Source organism: Ornithorhynchus anatinus, chromosome 2 (genome assembly GCF_004115215.2).
Source record: "Ornithorhynchus anatinus isolate Pmale09 chromosome 2, mOrnAna1.pri.v4, whole genome shotgun sequence".
Taxonomy (NCBI): Eukaryota; Metazoa; Chordata; class Mammalia; order Monotremata; family Ornithorhynchidae; genus Ornithorhynchus; species Ornithorhynchus anatinus.
In genome coordinates, this window is record NC_041729.1 from 12365770 (window position 1) to 12382603 (window position 16834).

General features: G+C 47.1%; 1 protein-coding gene and 1 long non-coding RNA gene across 2 annotated transcripts in view; one reads left to right on the plus strand and one right to left on the minus strand.

Annotated features, from left to right (window-relative positions):
- Nucleotides 1-2798: 2798 nt before the first annotated feature.
- Nucleotides 2799-5540, minus strand: LOC114809159. Its single transcript, XR_003756920.1, has 2 exons — nucleotides 5436-5540; nucleotides 2799-3068 (listed from the first exon to the last, which is right to left on the minus strand). It is a non-coding gene; the product is annotated as an uncharacterized LOC114809159 (long non-coding RNA).
- Nucleotides 5541-5899: 359 nt separating this feature from the next.
- TMEM132D (transmembrane protein 132D) overlaps nucleotides 5900-16834 on the plus strand; it is a 545527-nt gene continuing 534592 nt past the window's right edge. The window contains exon 1 of the mRNA XM_007655786.3: nucleotides 5900-6064. Coding sequence (XP_007653976.2) covers nucleotides 5974-6064 — 91 coding nt within the window. The 5' untranslated portion in view covers nucleotides 5900-5973. The remainder of the gene's footprint in view (nucleotides 6065-16834) is intronic.

Genomic DNA, 16834 nt, shown 5'->3' on the forward strand with positions numbered 1-16834 from the left:
ATATGGTTCAGCAGTATTGGGGCCTAAGTCCTCTTTCTAATGCTCTCCCAAAAATATGTCACACCATATTCAGTTGTTCAACAACGCTTATGCTCATGGATACGGTCTCGCTGTAAGCAACATCATCGTGAATATGGAGGGCAGCTTCCCGCGTGGAAGGTGAGAGGTTGCGATGGAGGAGGGCAGGTAGTGTACAGAGAAGGAAAAAGCATGTATCTTAACTTCTGTTTTACAAAAGACTCTAGCAAAGGACATTAAGAGCAGCAATAAGACAGTGTTTGTGGAAGAAATGGGAGCATGGCCCTTCTCTTGACAGAGTAGGAGGAAGAACAGGTATTCAATTTCCATTTTACGGATGAGAAAAATGAGACCCAGAGAAGTTAAGTGACTTGCACAAGGTCACACAACAAGTACGTGGCAGAGAGGGACCTCTGACTCTCATGGTGGTGCTCTTTCCACTAGACCGTGAAGCTTCTCTCCAATTCTATTATTCCATTTTGGTCACCCCCCAAGCCACTCTTATAATGGCCTCTAAATTAGACGGTTGAAAATAAACTCAAATTTTAGCTTTGAAGTTGTGATTTGTTGACAGGCCAAAACAACTAGCAACTCTTACATGTCTTTGATGTTGGATTAATGAAAAATCCCAGTTTATCGCATTTTCTCCCCATAGAGGTTAAGAGTCCCTAGGAGGACTGCTTTCCCATGAATCTGGAGAAAATAAACCCATTTCTTCTCTATTTCTGATGTTTTTTATAAAAGAGATGTACAATGCTCAACCTCATCCTAGAGCCAATAGTCCATTGCTTAAAATTCTGCCTTCTTGGTCCTGTGAGAAGCGGATCAATATCAAATCAAAGAAAGAAATCAAATCAAATGTTTGGGTGTATGATTCAAAGAGAAAGGGCTTTATGACATCTCTTGCTCATTACAGGGGTTGCTCTGTGCTCAAGATGAGTGCCAGGGCTTTTTTTTTTTTTGGTAAGTACAAGTTCTCCTGAAAAATTAGTACTCCTAAAATCATTCACGAAAAACAATGGTAAGATCTACGGACTGACATCCTCGTCTTTCCCAGCCATTGCGAACCGACAGAGAGCCTAGCCATATAAAGCAGACTGAGAGGGCTCCTCTTCAGCAGTAGAGGGTTAGCTTTTGATCATTACAGAGATAGGTGCTCCAGGGGGTATTACTACTGTCAGGAAAACTATGAGCTGTCAGATTTTTATTCCGGTCAGGACTACAATTCGAACTAACCCTACTCCCGGCTCCACCCCTTAACCGTCGAACAAAAAAAAAGGTGTCCTCTAACAAAAGAGAAAAAGTTGCAGTAAAAAAATAAATCATTTTTTGCAAGGGACCGTTAGCCAGGTAACATCCTTTGTTAGTGCTATCTACCTCTCCACAGCTCCTTCAATCAATCAATGGTATTTATGGAGTGGTCACGGTGTGCAGAACACTATTCTAAGCGCTTGGGAGAGTAGGGTACTACGGAGTTGGTAGTGATCCCGCCGACGATGAGTTTACAGACTAGAGGGGAAGACAGACATAAATATAAATAAATAATAACTGTGGTATCTGTTAAGCACCTCCTATGTGTCAAGCACTGTTCTAAGCGCTAGGGTAGATGCAAGATCATCAGGTCCCATGTGGGGCTCACAGTGTAAGTAGGAGGAGTATTGAATACCCATTTTATAGATTAGGGAACTGAGGCACAGAGAAGTGAACGAACTCAGCCAAGGTCACACCAGCAGGCAAGTGGCAGAGTCGGGATTAGAACCCAGGTGCTCCGACTCCCAGCCCGGGCTCTTTCCACTCGGCCACGTCGCTTCTCTGTCATTCATAATATTCTCATTTTCTGCCTATGCCGACTGGCTTGGAATTCTCTGCAGGATCACCAGAAAGCGCTTAGGAGAGCCACAACATCTCTGCCTAGCACCACGGCAGGGACAGAGACGAATACAGGTGGTGGAGAAAGAATAACGGTGTAGAAAAACAAAGCCTCAGATCGCTTACTCCAAGGCCCCGCTGGAGATCAATCTGTAAGAATTCAGAGGTTGTGTCCAGCGCTTAGTACGGTGCCTGGCACAGAATAAGCGCTTAAGAAACACCATTAAAAACAATCCCAGTGGAGAAAATTTGAGAAATTTCCTACTGTGACTCTCACAGAAAACCAGCACTTCGGAAAGCACAAGTGAGGCCTGACTGAATAAGTCCTGTATGGGTAAACCCTCCTTTCTCAGGCAGACTGAAAAGTCCTTCTGAAATTTTGGCTTCTGCACAAGATCCTACTTGTGGAATTTCCTTAGGGCCAGGGGTTTCTGAAATGCGCTGCCCGATTGATTAATAATCAACAGGGGAACCCTGACATCGAAAGGGGGAGGGCTCTGTTGGGGAAGGATGGAGCGTGATGGAGCTGGAGGGACGTGGAAGTGTGAAGGAGCTGGAGGGCCAAAAGTACAGGCAATAATAATTCCTCAAACTCGATCCCTTTTGTCTTTGTTTCTTGAAGGTATAGGGAGAAGAGAGTTGGCAGCCAAGAGGATGGGAAGGAACGAGCCCCTGTCTCTTTAACCCACTAAAATCCCAGCAGAATCAAAAGTCGTCTTTTCACCGCGGACTCGAGAACTTTCTGAAAGGAATCACGGGGAGAATTTTAAACTATGAAGAATGCTTCCACCTTTCAGGGAAAAAAAAAATCAAATCAGCACAGAGAGAACAATTAGTAGTGTTAATTATCTAAAGAAGATTAGACTTACACATTGATAAATGGCCCTGAAGATGAAACAAGAACTCTCAGATTAAGGCAGATTTCCATTTATTAATTTTGTCAGAGGGAGACGCTTCTGTCTCTGGAGCTCCCCGCGGACGAGGGCAGCGGCTGGCACTCGGGCAGACTTCAGCATCCTCCCCTGCGTTTTCCCCAGAAGCAGCCTCCTCCGCAATTAGTCGTGCTAATTATCCAAAGAAGATTAGGTGCATTAGCCAAAACAGCCTATCGGAGAGAAAGAGAAACTGTATCCTTCTTCTTCCGAGGGTCATCTGGGTGCCTTCAGAGGCCGTCTTCCACACTGGGAGCAGGAAAAAACTGTTCAGAAAGCAACTTGGATGACACGTCTCAGAGCGAGTCGAGGGCAGGCTGGGCTTAGGGAGTTAGATAGGGAAGCAGCAATCAATCAATCGATCAATATTCATTCATTCAATCGTATCGATTGAGCTCTTACCGTGTGCAGAGCACTGTACTAAGCGCTTGACTTTATCGAGTACTTCTTCTAGGAAGCACTTGAGAGAGAATAATAGATTCAGAAGAAACGATCCCTGCCCTCAGTGAGTTTGCAGTATAATCGTCTTCCTACAGGTCGACAGGGAGGTGCGGAGCCATGGATATTCGGCCCGCAGTTTTCCCAAAGGGTCAAGCCGGGTCACCCGGGTTTTCCTTCTCCATCTCTCCCGTTCTTCCTTCCCTGACCTCCCTCGGGCCATTCCTGGTGTCCCGGCCTCAGCGAGGGCCCGCACGCTTCCCGAAACAGTGAAACTGTGGGGAATCGGTGAGTTTTTACGGCTAAGAACTCAGGAAGGTTGGAAAGGAACCGTGGAGCCCCGAGATTACAGATGCTTTGGAACGTGAGCCCCAAGCGGGACGGTGATGATCCTGCACATACTCCAGTGCTTAGTACAATGTTTGGCACATACTATTACTAATAAGAATATAATAAGGGGACCCTTCCCTAACCCAAGATTCCCGCCATCCCGCGTCTCCTCATGAAATTTCCCAAGTCTTTGGGTGAACCCTGGAGGTCGGGCATTGACACCCGCTATTTAAAGAGGATCTATCTGTCTTTTAACAAGGCGGGCGGGAGGCTCTTCGACCCAATCACCACCTCAGGTCAAACAAAATCAGGTCAGCTTAATGCAGAACGTATTGAGGATTTAGTATCAAGCGCTGAACAAATACTATCATTATTATTATTCTCGGGGAATCTTGACCCCAGACTTTTCGCTGCAGGGCAAGCAGCGGGAGGAAGATTGGGTCGGACCTAATTAACACGTCATCCCGGTTCGACCGCTTGTCAGCCGCGTGACTTTGGGCAAGTCACTTAACATCCCTGGGCCTCAGTTCCCTCATCTGTAACATGGGGATTAAGACCGTGAGGCCCACGCGGGCCAACCTGATTATTCTGCATCCACACCAGAGTTTAGAACAGTGCTTTGTCCAGCGTAAACCCTTAACAGATGCCATAATCAACATGCACCTAACCCCAGCGTTTGGGACGGCGTTTGACCCAGAGGAAGCGCTTAACCAATACCATAAAAAGAATCTTTTTTTTTTTCTTAAAAAAGCAGTCGGCAGGTCTGCTCCTGGCTTGGTGGCCCTGTCCCTCTTGGTCCACTTAGCGCAGGGAAGGAGGATGGGGAAGCTTGACCCAGAGGACCCCTCATCCCCTCACACACATATGTATATATATGTACACATACATATACACCTATACCCACACACACAGATATAGATAGGTAGATGGATAGATAAATGGATAGATGGATGGATAGATAGATGATAGATAGATAGAGATAGATAGATAGATAGATAGATAGATAGATAGATAGATAGATAGATAGATAGATAGATAGATAGATAGATAGATAGATAGATAGATAGATTCTCCCCCGCCCCGCCTCGGCCAGGTCTGGAGGAGGGAAAGGGCGATGTCCCTCGTCCGGGGCAGGGGCAGGGGCAGGGGCAGGGGCAGGGGCAGGGGCAGGGGCAGGGGCAGGAGCAGGGGCAGGAGCGGCCAGTCACCTGTGGAGTGGGAGGGTCCCCGGGCGGGAGGGGTCCCGGCCGTTGGCTCCGGGAGGCAGGCGGGGGGCGGTCTGTCCGCCCCCATTGGACAACCACCACGTCGCTCGGGGGGAGGAGGGGGGCATTAAAAAAAAAAAGAATCACAGACCCCTCGCTCTTTTTAAAAGGGGGGAAAAAAAGGTCAGGCCACTGTCCATCGGGCTCTGTGAGGCCGCGGCCGCCGTCTGCTCCCGGAGCCGGGGAAGGAGGGGAGCAGAGGGAGGGGGGAGGAGGAGCGGGAGGCGGGGGGGGAGCAGAAAGAAGAAGCAGAGGAAGAAGAGGGGGGAGGAGGAAGAAGAAGAGGGGGGAGAAGGAAGAAGAGGAGGGGGAGGAGAAAGGAGAAGGGGGAGGAGGAAGAAGAAGGGGGAGGAGGAAGAAGAAGGTGGAGGAGGAAGAAGGGGAGGAGGAAGAAGAAGAAGAAGGGGAGGAGGAGGAGGAGGAAGAAGAAGGGGAGAAGAAGGAGGAGGGGGAGGAGGAGGAAGGAGAAGGGGAGGAGGAAGAAGAGGAGGAGGAAGAAGAAGAAGAAGGGGAGGAGGAAGAAGAAGAGGAGGCGGGGGAGGGCGGTCCGCATTGTGGTCCAGCAGTTCCCCCCGGGCCGCACATCTGTTCTTCATCAGGACCGGCCCCTTCTCCCGCCGGGGAGGCTGCTTCGCTCGGCTCCGCTCGGCTGGGCTCGGCTCCGCGCCCCGCTCTCCGCTCTCCGCTCTCCGCTTTGGGCTCCGCTGCTCCGTGCTGCGCTGCGCGCTGCGGTCCGCCGGGTGGGAGCATCCATCCCCCGCCCCCCCTCCCCTTCAGCTTTGGGCGGGGGCCGAGGGGGCTGACACAAAGTTTTGGGGCGGCCTCGGATCCCCCCGGAGCTCCCCCCGGGCCCGGGCATGTGCGGGCTGCCCCCGGCCGCCCGGGGCCCCTCCCCGGCCCCGCTCCCGCCCCCGAGGCTGCCCGGAGGAGGAGGAGGAGGAAGGGGAGGAGGAGGAGGAGGAGGAAGAGGCGGCGGGGGCCGCCTGTAGACGCCGCCGCTTGGTGGGCCCGGGCCGGAGCGGGGCGGGGGGTCCGGTCCTCCCGGGGCGCGGGCCATGGGGCCCGGCCGGGCGGCCTGAGCCCCCCGAGGCCCGGAGGGCTTCCGGGAGGAGGCGCCGAGGATGTGCCCCGGGATGGGCCCGGCCGGGACGCGGCCGCTTTGGCCGCGCTGGTCCCCGCTGCTCTTCGGCCTGACGGCCCTCTTCTCCAAAGGTGAGGGCGCGGGCACCGACTTTCGTGTGCATGGGCGCGCGTGGGCATCGTCGTGTACACTCCCACGCACCCCCCCCCCCCACCCGGGAAGAGGGGGATGCTCCAAAGTCCCGCCCCCCCCCCCCAAAGCAGAAAACCTCCGTTGGGAATAATCGTGACGGCGGTGTGTCTTAAGCGCTTACTGTGTGCCAAGCGCTGTTCTGAGCGCTGGGGTAGGTACACGGTCATCAGGTGGTCCCACGTGGGGCTCGCCGTCTTCACCCCCGTTTTCCAGACGGGGGGAACCGAGGCCCAGCGAAGTGAAGTGGCGGCGTCGGGATTAGAACCCACGACCTCCGACTCCCGAGCCCGGGTTCTTGCCACTGAGCCACGCTGCTTTTTGGAAGGACTCTCGGGGAGGCGGGAAAGGAAAAACCAATCCCCCCCCCCCCCAATTAAAAAAAAATCTCCCCCTCCCAACTAATCCTTTAGAGAAATAAGGGGGGAAACACTCCAGCCTTTCCCGGGGTGAAGCGCCTCTCTGCTGACGGGCTTGTGCGAGTCGGCTCGAGGGGAGGAGGGTTGAAACTGCCTTCCCCTAGAAGGTATGAAAGGTTTAATATCACGTCGGTTCATTATTAATTAACACTAATATAAGGCTGGAGAGGTTTAAGCTACCTTCCGGTGGAAGCCGGCCCGCCAGTGCTGCCGCTCGACCCTCGTGGGAGGATTGAAGGACCCTCGGATGGCAGGTTAGGGTTTTCCCGCTCACATGGCCAGGGCGTTGCCGTGCTCGTTGGAATGGGGATTAGGGAACTCCAGCAAAAGGGTCCTGGAAGAAGTGGTCCCGCAACCACTTCAGAAAAAGAAGATGATCCATCCATCGGTCCATAGATCGATCCCGCGATCTTCCGATTTGGAATCCGCCTTAGCTTCTTGGGGGGTCTGGGTTAGGATCCACCTCCCCACCCACGTCGGGGGGTGAAAAGCAGAGTTTGAGCTTTTCGCGCCCTATTCCCTGCCTCTAGTGACGCCCCAAAGGATGCTGAAATGGACATCCGGAGGGCTTCTCTTCCTTTCTTCGGTTTTTCAGTTTTCCCGTCTCCCTCTCCTCTCTTCCCTCTTGATTTCCCAGGCGATTTAGGAGGCGACCGACACTCTTGAAGGGGAAGCGGCACCTTATTCGTTCCGAATGCGGTACTGACGGATCGATGATAGCCGGGCAGTGAGATCCGAGTACCTACGCTGATATCCTGTAGTAGCGCCCCGTTTTTCCCTTGGGGATGTAGAGCCGGGAAAATGAGAGGGAGATTCGAAGACGGCGTGACTCGATTGGTGTTAACAGATGTTGTGTCGACAGTTCCTTGCAAACCGAGCTTTCTTGGAAAGGGAAAAGTCCACTCCCGGGTGGAGGGTTTTGGATTTACATGAATGTGATTCTGTTGACCGGCTATTCTAGAGTCTCCGGGGTTGCTTATTTTACCTTTAAACTGATAGGTTGTTGCTGTACCTTGATTGGGTCTTTATGTTCTTTTGTAGTTGAAGGCAGAGAAGGTGAGAATTCAGGCACGTTGTCTTTCGAAGTGCAACTGTGATAGACGCCCGGCTCGTATTTCTGAGTTAGACGCTAGGACGCACTAAGAGCCGAGAGCCTCCAGAGATTTACGATGTAAACCGGACGCGGTATGGATGGTTGATCGTTCCCACCCAAGGAACTCTAAAACACCAACCGGACTCACCGCAGACCTAGTCGATCTTCGCTATAGGGTGTAATTCTGTTTTCGTTATCTCGGTTGTAAATAGAAATAGGGTGTTTCCGTTTCATGCCGCAACAGCAGAGTTTTATTATGAAAGGACTAGAATATCTAATCGCACGGGACCAAAAAGTGCACTCTGATGTATCTCCCGTTCTGCTCCTGATTATTTTGTATGCGGCTTTGAAATACCGGAATGTATTTATCCCCACTGCCACTTTCTGACTCCTTCCACGTGGAAACACTGAAGATTCTTATAAAAAAATAAAAAGAGACCAAAAAACAAAAACCCGATCCTATTAGGAACCTTTTTGGAAGAATCAAAGTCTGCCTGTGAGAAAGCTGTGAAGGAATCTAGGCCAGGAGATAAGGCAACTGGGCAATCAATCCTATTTATTAAGCGCTTACTATATGCAGAACACTCTACTAAATGCTTGGAAGAGTATATTATCACCGTATAACGGAGTTGGAAGACACATTCCCTGCCCACAGTGAGCTTACAGTCTAGAGGGTATAGGTTTAGATTTTCCAGTGAACCCCCCAGAAGCGTTTTATGTGCGGGTTCTCATGCCAGACACGAAATAATTCAATGTGATTAGGTATAATGCATCAATGCCATGTCATCTGGTGCATATGCCAATGAATCGGAAAAAAAAAATCCACAGCTTGAGCCCCCTCATTCTAATTTTCCTTTGGTAGAATGTCTGCGATTTAAAATAGGACTTTTATAAAGTGACGTTCCGAGAATTTTCAAATATGTTCATTCATTTGGATATCTGAATACTCCAGAGACTCATAAAACACATACTTTGTACTCTAAGAGACTTTTCAGATGAATCTAAAGCAGCAGTCCAGAATATAGGGTAGTTATGTGAGTTTAGAGTTTTCGGCCAAACACCTCATTCATACACATTCCAAATGAGTTCCAAGTGTGGACTGACCCGTAAGTCTTTAACGTTGTAGTTAAAAAAAAAAAGCGAAAGTAGAGTTTGACCCAGATTCCCCGAGGGTTAAGTAAAACATCAGGTGTTTGGTCCGTCGCATGCAAATTTCTAGAGCATTAAATACCTGCTCTCTCCTGAGATGCATATTTTCAAAACAGGCTGAGTAGATAACTTTTCGAAAGTTTTTAGACATGCTGCAAATGGCAAATCAGTCATACTTATTCAGTGCTTAGCTGTGTGCAGAGAACTGTACCAAGTGCTTGGGAGAGAATAGTATAACAGAGTTGGCGGGCATGCTCCCTACCCAAAAGAAGTTAACAGTCTAGAGGAGTCTCTCAACCACATAATCTGCCATTATCCCTTTCTCCTCTCCCACTCCCCTTCATTAGGCTTTGCTCAGAAATATTCGCAGGAACCCGAAAGCAGTGTCATAAACAGTTTTTCTCACATCGCCTGAACCTTGTTCTTTAGATGTGTGACCTTGTGCTGATTTTCAGAGATACCAGAAAATGTCTTCAGTTCCTCTGAGGGGGCTGACTGTTAAAACTAGATTGAGTTTTACCTGGTCAGGAGTTCTTTACGTGCTGAATAAACAGCTAGAGTTTTATTTACACATACACACACATATATATTTGTACCGTCACTCTCGGTTTCATTAAAATAAGGAAAACAAAAGAGAAAGATGGGGATTAATGTGCAAGAACTGCTTTATTGAGATTTATCCCTGTCACCTTCTTCTTTCAAAGATCAGATGTAATTTCCCTACTCTGTCAGAAGGGAAGGGAATCGCAAGAACAGGAAACCTGCACAACCGAGGCAGCGGGTAACATACCACTGTAACTTTGTGATTTTTTTAGGCCGAGAGGTCTCTAGTCCTGAACTCTGCCATCCCAGCTGGGCATAGAGAGATTCCTGAAGAGAGATTTCCCAGGTCACCTTTCCCAGTGGGAGAGAGAGAGGGTTTCCCTCCCAATTTATGAACATGACCTCTTTTCCAGTCAGATTGGCCTTGGTGTGAAAGACCGTGACCTCGTATTTGGAGGAGCTCATTCCCTACTGGCCCCAGCTGGAAGGAACTTGGAGGTCTCCAGTGACTTCCATTTGTAGTCCTCAGAAGTAGAAAGAGATTCTCACGAAAAAGAAGTATTTCAAGGTGAATGTAGCAGAGTCTTTTGTATGTTTGACTGTATGTGTTTTGTGCCAACTCCAGAAAGCAAAGTCTCTTGAATGGAGGAAATAGGAAACGTTCTATAAATTGAACTCTCTCTCTTGATTAAAGAGATAAATGAACATAATGAAAAAGGCCTTCGATGATACTCCCGGAACGAGAAGGCAAGTTCTGGGCTTGAGGTCTTTACAGGGCCGAGAAAAAGATTCTTACTTTCTGGGCTCCGGTATTGCTTTAATAAGTTGTGGGCTGCGGATTGTAACTTCTGTCGTCGTAATTGAAACAAAAGAAAAGGCTTGCCTCACTAGCCTAAGCCCCAGAACCAGGTCTGTGCTTGGCATTTGTCTCCCCAAATGCTTTTTTAATGTCATCTGGCTTTTATTCTTCTTTCCAGTGTTTTTGCTCTACCTTTGCCTTTTTTTCATTCATTTATTTCATAGTGCTGCTCAGCTCAGTGACACCAGTCAGTGTTTTAGTCATTAATAAAAGCAGTTATAGTCAATAAAGATCAGTTTCATCTAATGAAAGAAGGTATCAGAAGGTAACCATTTTATATTTTTTTTTCTTTTGCATCCTGGATTCACATTAATTCAACTTCTCAAGGCAGTTGGGGAATCCAGATCTGGTTACAGGCTGGTCTTTGGGAACACATAACACAGGTAGCAGGTTGCATGCAGACTTGGGGGACAGGTGAGGCTCAGGCCAACTTAAGTTTGAAAAGTGGGGTCTTTATTTTTATCCTCTTGAGACGTTACTGGCGGTGATTCATAATAAGGGAGATTTTAAATAGTTTCATTGTGCTGAAATCACTAAGAATATCATACTGACTGGATTTGATGCCAAAATTGTGCTACTCCGTTTTAAGCAAAACAAATGGTGGGTGCCAGGGCAAAAATGTTTTTTGACGCAGGGGGTGAAAAGTGGCGTGAAGAAACCCGAAATGCTGGGCAGAGGCCTGGTTTCTGATTTCCGTTTCACCCCGGATTCAACAAGTGATCTCGGACGAATTACTTAAACGGTCTCAGCCTCCTTTCCCTTGAGAAGCAAGAGGGCCTAGTGTGAAGACCACAGGCCTGGGTTCTGATCCCAGCTCTGCCACTTGTCTGCTCTGTGACCTTGGGAAGGTCATTTCATTTCTCTGTGTCTGAGTTTCCTCGTCTGTAACACGGGGATTCAATACTTGTTCTCCTTCTAAGTAACACCGTGAGCTCTATATGGAACAGGTACTATATTTTGTTAATGAGATGTACATCACCTTGATTCTATTTATTTGCTGTTGTTTTAAGGAGATGTTCATCCCCTTGATCCTATTTATTGCCACTGTTCTCGTCTGTCCGTCTCCCTCGATTAGACTGTGAGCCCGTCAGAGGGCAGGGACTGTATCTGTTACCGATTTGTATATTCCAAGCGCTTAGTACAGTGCTCTGCACATAATAGGCACTCAATAAATACTATTGAATGAATGAATATATCTGACCTCATTGTCTTGTATCTCCCCCAGTGCTTAGTACAGTGTTGGCTCACAGTAAGTGCTTATCAAATTCCACAGTTGCCGTTCTTCTTCTTCACATTCTTCTTTCTTCTTCTTCACAGCCACAACACAGGAACACTATTTTCCCCAAGCTGAGGCCTAAGCTTGCTGATGCCAACTTAGAAGTTGGGTATAAGAAACAGTAAAAATGTGGAGCCTTTTGGCCCCGAAGAGCTGCAACAACAACATTAGTTAGGTTAAGAACACACAGGGCAAAGAGGGATTGAAATAGAATAATAAGCAACGAATACAGAGACTTGTGAAATTTGTTCTGTTGGAGGATCAAATATCTTCAGTGATTTATGTGATTAAAAAGGGGAAATGATCAGAAAGTCGCAGAGATTCCCCTGCTCTCTTTCTTTCTTTTGTTCGGGAGGGGCCGGCAAATCATTTGGGGCATTTGCTGAGCCAATGTCTAAGACCCTTTGGTTCATTGGTAAACAGCAAGTGGAGCATCTGCTCAACCCAAACGGCTGGGAATTGGAGAATGGGACATCGAAATCCTTGTTTCATTTCTCTGTGCTGCAGGGAGGATTTTCACTGGGCTCCTTTCATTCATTCATTCAATAGTATTTATTGAGCGCTTACTATGTGCAGAGCACCGTACTAAGCGCTTGGAATGAACAAGTCGGCAACAGAGAGAGACAGTCCCTGCCGTTTGACGGGCTTACGGTCTGATCGGGGGAGACGGACAGACGAGAACGATGGCGATAAATAGAGTCGAGGGGAAGAACATCTCGTAAAAACGATGGCAACTAAATAGAGTCGAGGCGATGTACATTTCATTAACAAAATAAATAGGGTAATGAAAATATATACAGTTGAGCGGACGAGTACGGTGCCGAGGGGATGGGAAGGGAGAGGGGGAGGAGCAGAGGGAGATGGGGGGAGAAGAGGGTTAAGCTGCGGAGAGGTGAAGGGGGGGGGCGGAAGAGGGAGTAGAGGGAGAAGGGGAGCTCAGTCTGGGAAGGCCTCTTGGAGGAGGTGAGTTTTAAGGCTCCTGATGATGTGTTAATAATAATGTTGGTATTTGTTAAGCGCTTACTATGTGCAGAGCACTGTTCTAAGCGCTGGGGTAGATACAGGGGAATCAGGTTGTCCCATGTGGGGTTCACGGTCTCAATCCCCATTTTACAGATGAGGTAACTGAGGCACAGAGAAGTGAAGTGACTTGCCCACAGTCACACAGCAGACAAGTAATAATAATAATGTTGGTATTTGTTAAGCGCTTACTATGTGCCGAGCACTGTTCTAAGCGCTGGGGTAGACACAAGGGAATCAGGTTGTCCCACGTGGGGCTCACGGTCTTAATCCCCATTTTACAGATGAGGTAACTGAGACACCGAGAAGTTAAGTGACTTGCCCAAAGTCACACAGCTGACAAGTGGCAGAGCTGGGATTCGAACTCATGACCTCTGACTCCAAAGCCCGTGCTCTTTCCACTGAGCCACATTGCTTCTTCTCTAATGGGTAGCCATGAAAGGCCCAATTCACATCTGGTCTGGCCGTTCCAGAATATAAGCATGTAAGACATAAAATAATATATATGTGGGCTTTGATTTTAGGTTGGTTTTTTTTGTCTGTAGCAAATGTTCAGGATTCTTTCCTAAATGTTGAAGAGAAGCATAACATTTTTTCTCTTTCATTTGTGTTCTGGAGATGATTACTTCTAACAACCTGTTCTGCAGATATTTACTCGTAACAATGGTGTCCAGTGTTTCTAGTTTTTACTTATAGAAATATGGAGTTTGAAACTTAACAAGCCTCTGCATTATTTTCAAAAAGTGATGAGGGGAATTACCGTGAATCCTATGGAAGGGAAAGGCCCATCAAAAATATTTGCTTACACTCTCAAGGGGAATGATGTCAACAGAAAGAAGTAAAACACAGTATTCTTGATGTATTACAGCAAAGAAACAAACAGTCTACAGATGCTCCCTGCATTATCTTCCGTAAGTTCTGCTTCTCTAAGTCCCAATGTAATAAGCGTCTTGCTTGATTTACTTTAATTAGGCAGTAAACATTAGTTTGTTTTTGTCGACAGCTTTGATAAATATGACCTTAAAACAACTTGGGGAGAATACCCCAAAGTATTTTGATTATACAGGGCACATCCTGATAAAAGCATTTGAGTTTGGGGAGGACTCTTATTTTGATCCAACGCGACAATTTCATGATCATAAAAAAAATGATCTGTGTTCTATGGAGAGATAGCTAAGCTCAGACAACCCTTGCCTCCCTGTAGCTGAAGATATAAAACAAACCGGGCAAGCAAACCTGAAAACACTAACAGGTAAAGTATTGAACAAGTACAACACTCGGAATAGAGAGAGGCTGACAGTCGAAAGAGGATTATGAGTAAATCTTCCAAAGACGGTGAGGAGGGGGAGTTCTCTCTTTTGAAAAATTCGGTATTTGCTTTCAGTCGTCAAGACCAATTTTGTTGTGTGAGACGATCCTATAAAAGGTGGATTCTCCTTTCAGTGTCAGTACTTTAGTCAAGGAAAACAACAAAGAAAGACAATCTCCTGATATTTAGGAGCGTTAGCTCGACATCCAGTCCTGCTTAGGGGTTTGTCGAGGTGAGGGGAGGGTGATCCCTGTTCAGCACCGACTTTGGACTTTTTTCATCCCTTATAGGTTTGGGCAAAAATTTCTGTCTCAGAGGCTCACATTTCGCAGGTGGCTAATAAGAAGGCATTACAGTAAGGGAACCAACAGAGCTCAGAGGCCAATAACAAACTGACACTCGCACCCAGCGGGCAAAGCCGAGAAACCGATTGAAGCTCCACTATAGCCGATCCATCGAATGCCCCAGCCCAGCCCACGGGGCACCGGCTTATAGCTGCCTGGGTCTTGTTAACAGGTCGGTCGAGGCTGCAGTTCTTAAAAAGCTGTATAGCCTGCTGGGTTGATCCGTGTCTCTTTGCAGTCTGACTGCGGGGACTAGGCAGGCGATCTGCTTTATGTGACCTTATCTTCCACTCGATGTCCTACAAATTTAAGGCTGTTTCTCAGACGAGTGAAGAAGATGCGTGCCTTCCTCTGCTTCAGCTTTTCTTGAAACTCGTCTCAAATTTAAGCTGCCAGACTCTTCAACAACAGTGTGTGTGTGAGAGAGAGACTTAGGAAAGGAAACTTGCCTCTGGAGTTCAATAAATGTGTCTGGCTGTGCGATCGTTACGTACTGAGCGCAAGTGAGGATTGCGAGACGGCTTCCTTCTGCTGACTTCAAACCCATCCGGACTAAAATATAATTTTAATGGGTTTCCACTGTGCTCACTACACCAGAGCCTGAAGGAGTCGATTTCTTTATAGCCGAAGGACTGCTGGGAGGCAGTATTAGCAAGCAGGCAAGCCTGGAATGCAATAGCGCTTTTCAAGGAGAAGCTCCGGAACCGTCACGTTAGCGGTCGGTAGAGTTGAAAACAGCATCAGGCACTACAGATAGCTGTTGCGGCCTCACGGCAACAAAGTAGATTTATGCAGGAATTAGAGGTCTTTTGGTTATGCCCCGGTCTTGTCAGCCTCTCTGACGCTTTTATTATTGTGGTGCTCCTAAGCACTTACTATGTGCCAAGCACTGCTCTTAACGCTGGGATAGATACAAGTTAACGAGTCTCCGTCCCACATGGGGCTCATAGTCTAAGTGGGAGGGAGGACAGGTATTTAACTTTCATTTTGCAGTTGAGGAAGCTGAGGCACAGAGAAGTTGTGATTTGCCCAAGGTCACCCAGCAGGCCAGGAGCAGAGCTGGGATTGGAACCCAGGTTCTCTGACTTCCAGGCCTGTGATCTTTCCAGGAGGCCATGAATAGCCTCTCTCAAGAATATTTCTAGGTAAAATGTGAAGTAGAAGAATGCATTCTCAAAACTCAAAAAAATTGCTCAAATATGGGTTGGTTTTTTTTTTAACATCTATTGAGTGAAGTGCAATATAGTAAGGGCTTGGGAGGTTACAGTGGAGTCAGGGGACATTATTCCTGCCTTCAAGGCACTTTTACCTTTTCAGGACAAACAGTGCTAACCAATCTATCAAAGAGAATTAAACCCTAATCCAAAACCTAAAAACATTCGTATGTCTATGTAAAGTACTTGATTTTCAGTGTTATCCTTTCCATTCAATGCATCAGAAGGCATATTGTTCTAGCATACTAGAAATCTGCCATTATGCTACATACATCTATCATCATCAATTTTTAAATTAAAATTGGCTTTAATAGTAATAATACTAGTAAGGGGATTTAAGTACTCCACTACCTCTTTGAGGGCAAGGATTGTTGTCTATCGGCTCTCTTGTACTCTCCAACGCTTCGACTACAGTGTTCTGCATACAGTGAGTACTCGATAAAAATATGACTGTCCCTTCCCCTCCCCTCAGCACTGTATATATTTTTATTACCCTATTTATTTTGTTAATGAGGTGTCCATCCCCTTGATTCTATTTATCGTGATGTTGTCGTTTTTGTCCGTCTGTCTCTCCCGATTAGACTGTGAGCCCGTCATTGGGCGGGGATTATCTCTATCTGTTGCCGAATCGTATAATCCAAGCGCTTAGTAAAGTGCTCTGCACATAGTAAGCGCTCAATAAATACTATTGAATATGACTATGTCCAAATCAATAAAAATACTATAATAACTGTGGTATTCGTAAAGCGCTCATCATGTGCCAAGCATAGTATAGAGCTGTGGGGTAGATACAAGGTTATTAATCCCACATGGGGCTCACAGTTTAAGGAGAGAAAACAGGTCTTGAACCCCCATTTTGCAGAGGAAGGAACTGAGGCCCAGAGAAGTGACTGTAAACTTCTTATGGGCAGGGAACATGCCCGCTAATTAGGTTGTATTGGACTCTTCCAAGCACTTAGTACAGTTCTCTGCACCTAGGAAGTGCTCAATAAATACTATTGATTGACTCGCTTAAGGTCACTCAGCAGGTAAATGGCAGAACTGAGATTATTATCCAGTCTGCTAACTCCCAGGCCCATATTCTTTTTACTAGACCACACTGCTTCTTTAATGTATTCCTTTGAAGGGAATACTTTAAACCAAGGTGAATTTCTTACCACAACCATACTAGAATTTATGTACATATTTTGTATACTCTTAGTCCAGCTCTCTGTAATTTAACTGCCTGTCTCGCGGCATAAGGCTGTAAACTCCTTGAGGGAAGGGATTGTGTCTTAATGTGCTCTGGGCATATACACACACAAACACATAACGCTCATTCATTCATTCATTCATTAGTATTTATTGAGCGCTTACTATGTGCAGAGCACTGTACTAAACGCTTGGAATGTACACATCGGCAACAGATAGAGACAGTCCCTGCCCTTTGACGGGCTTACAGTCTAATCGGGGGAGACGGACAGACAAGGACAATAGCAATAAATAG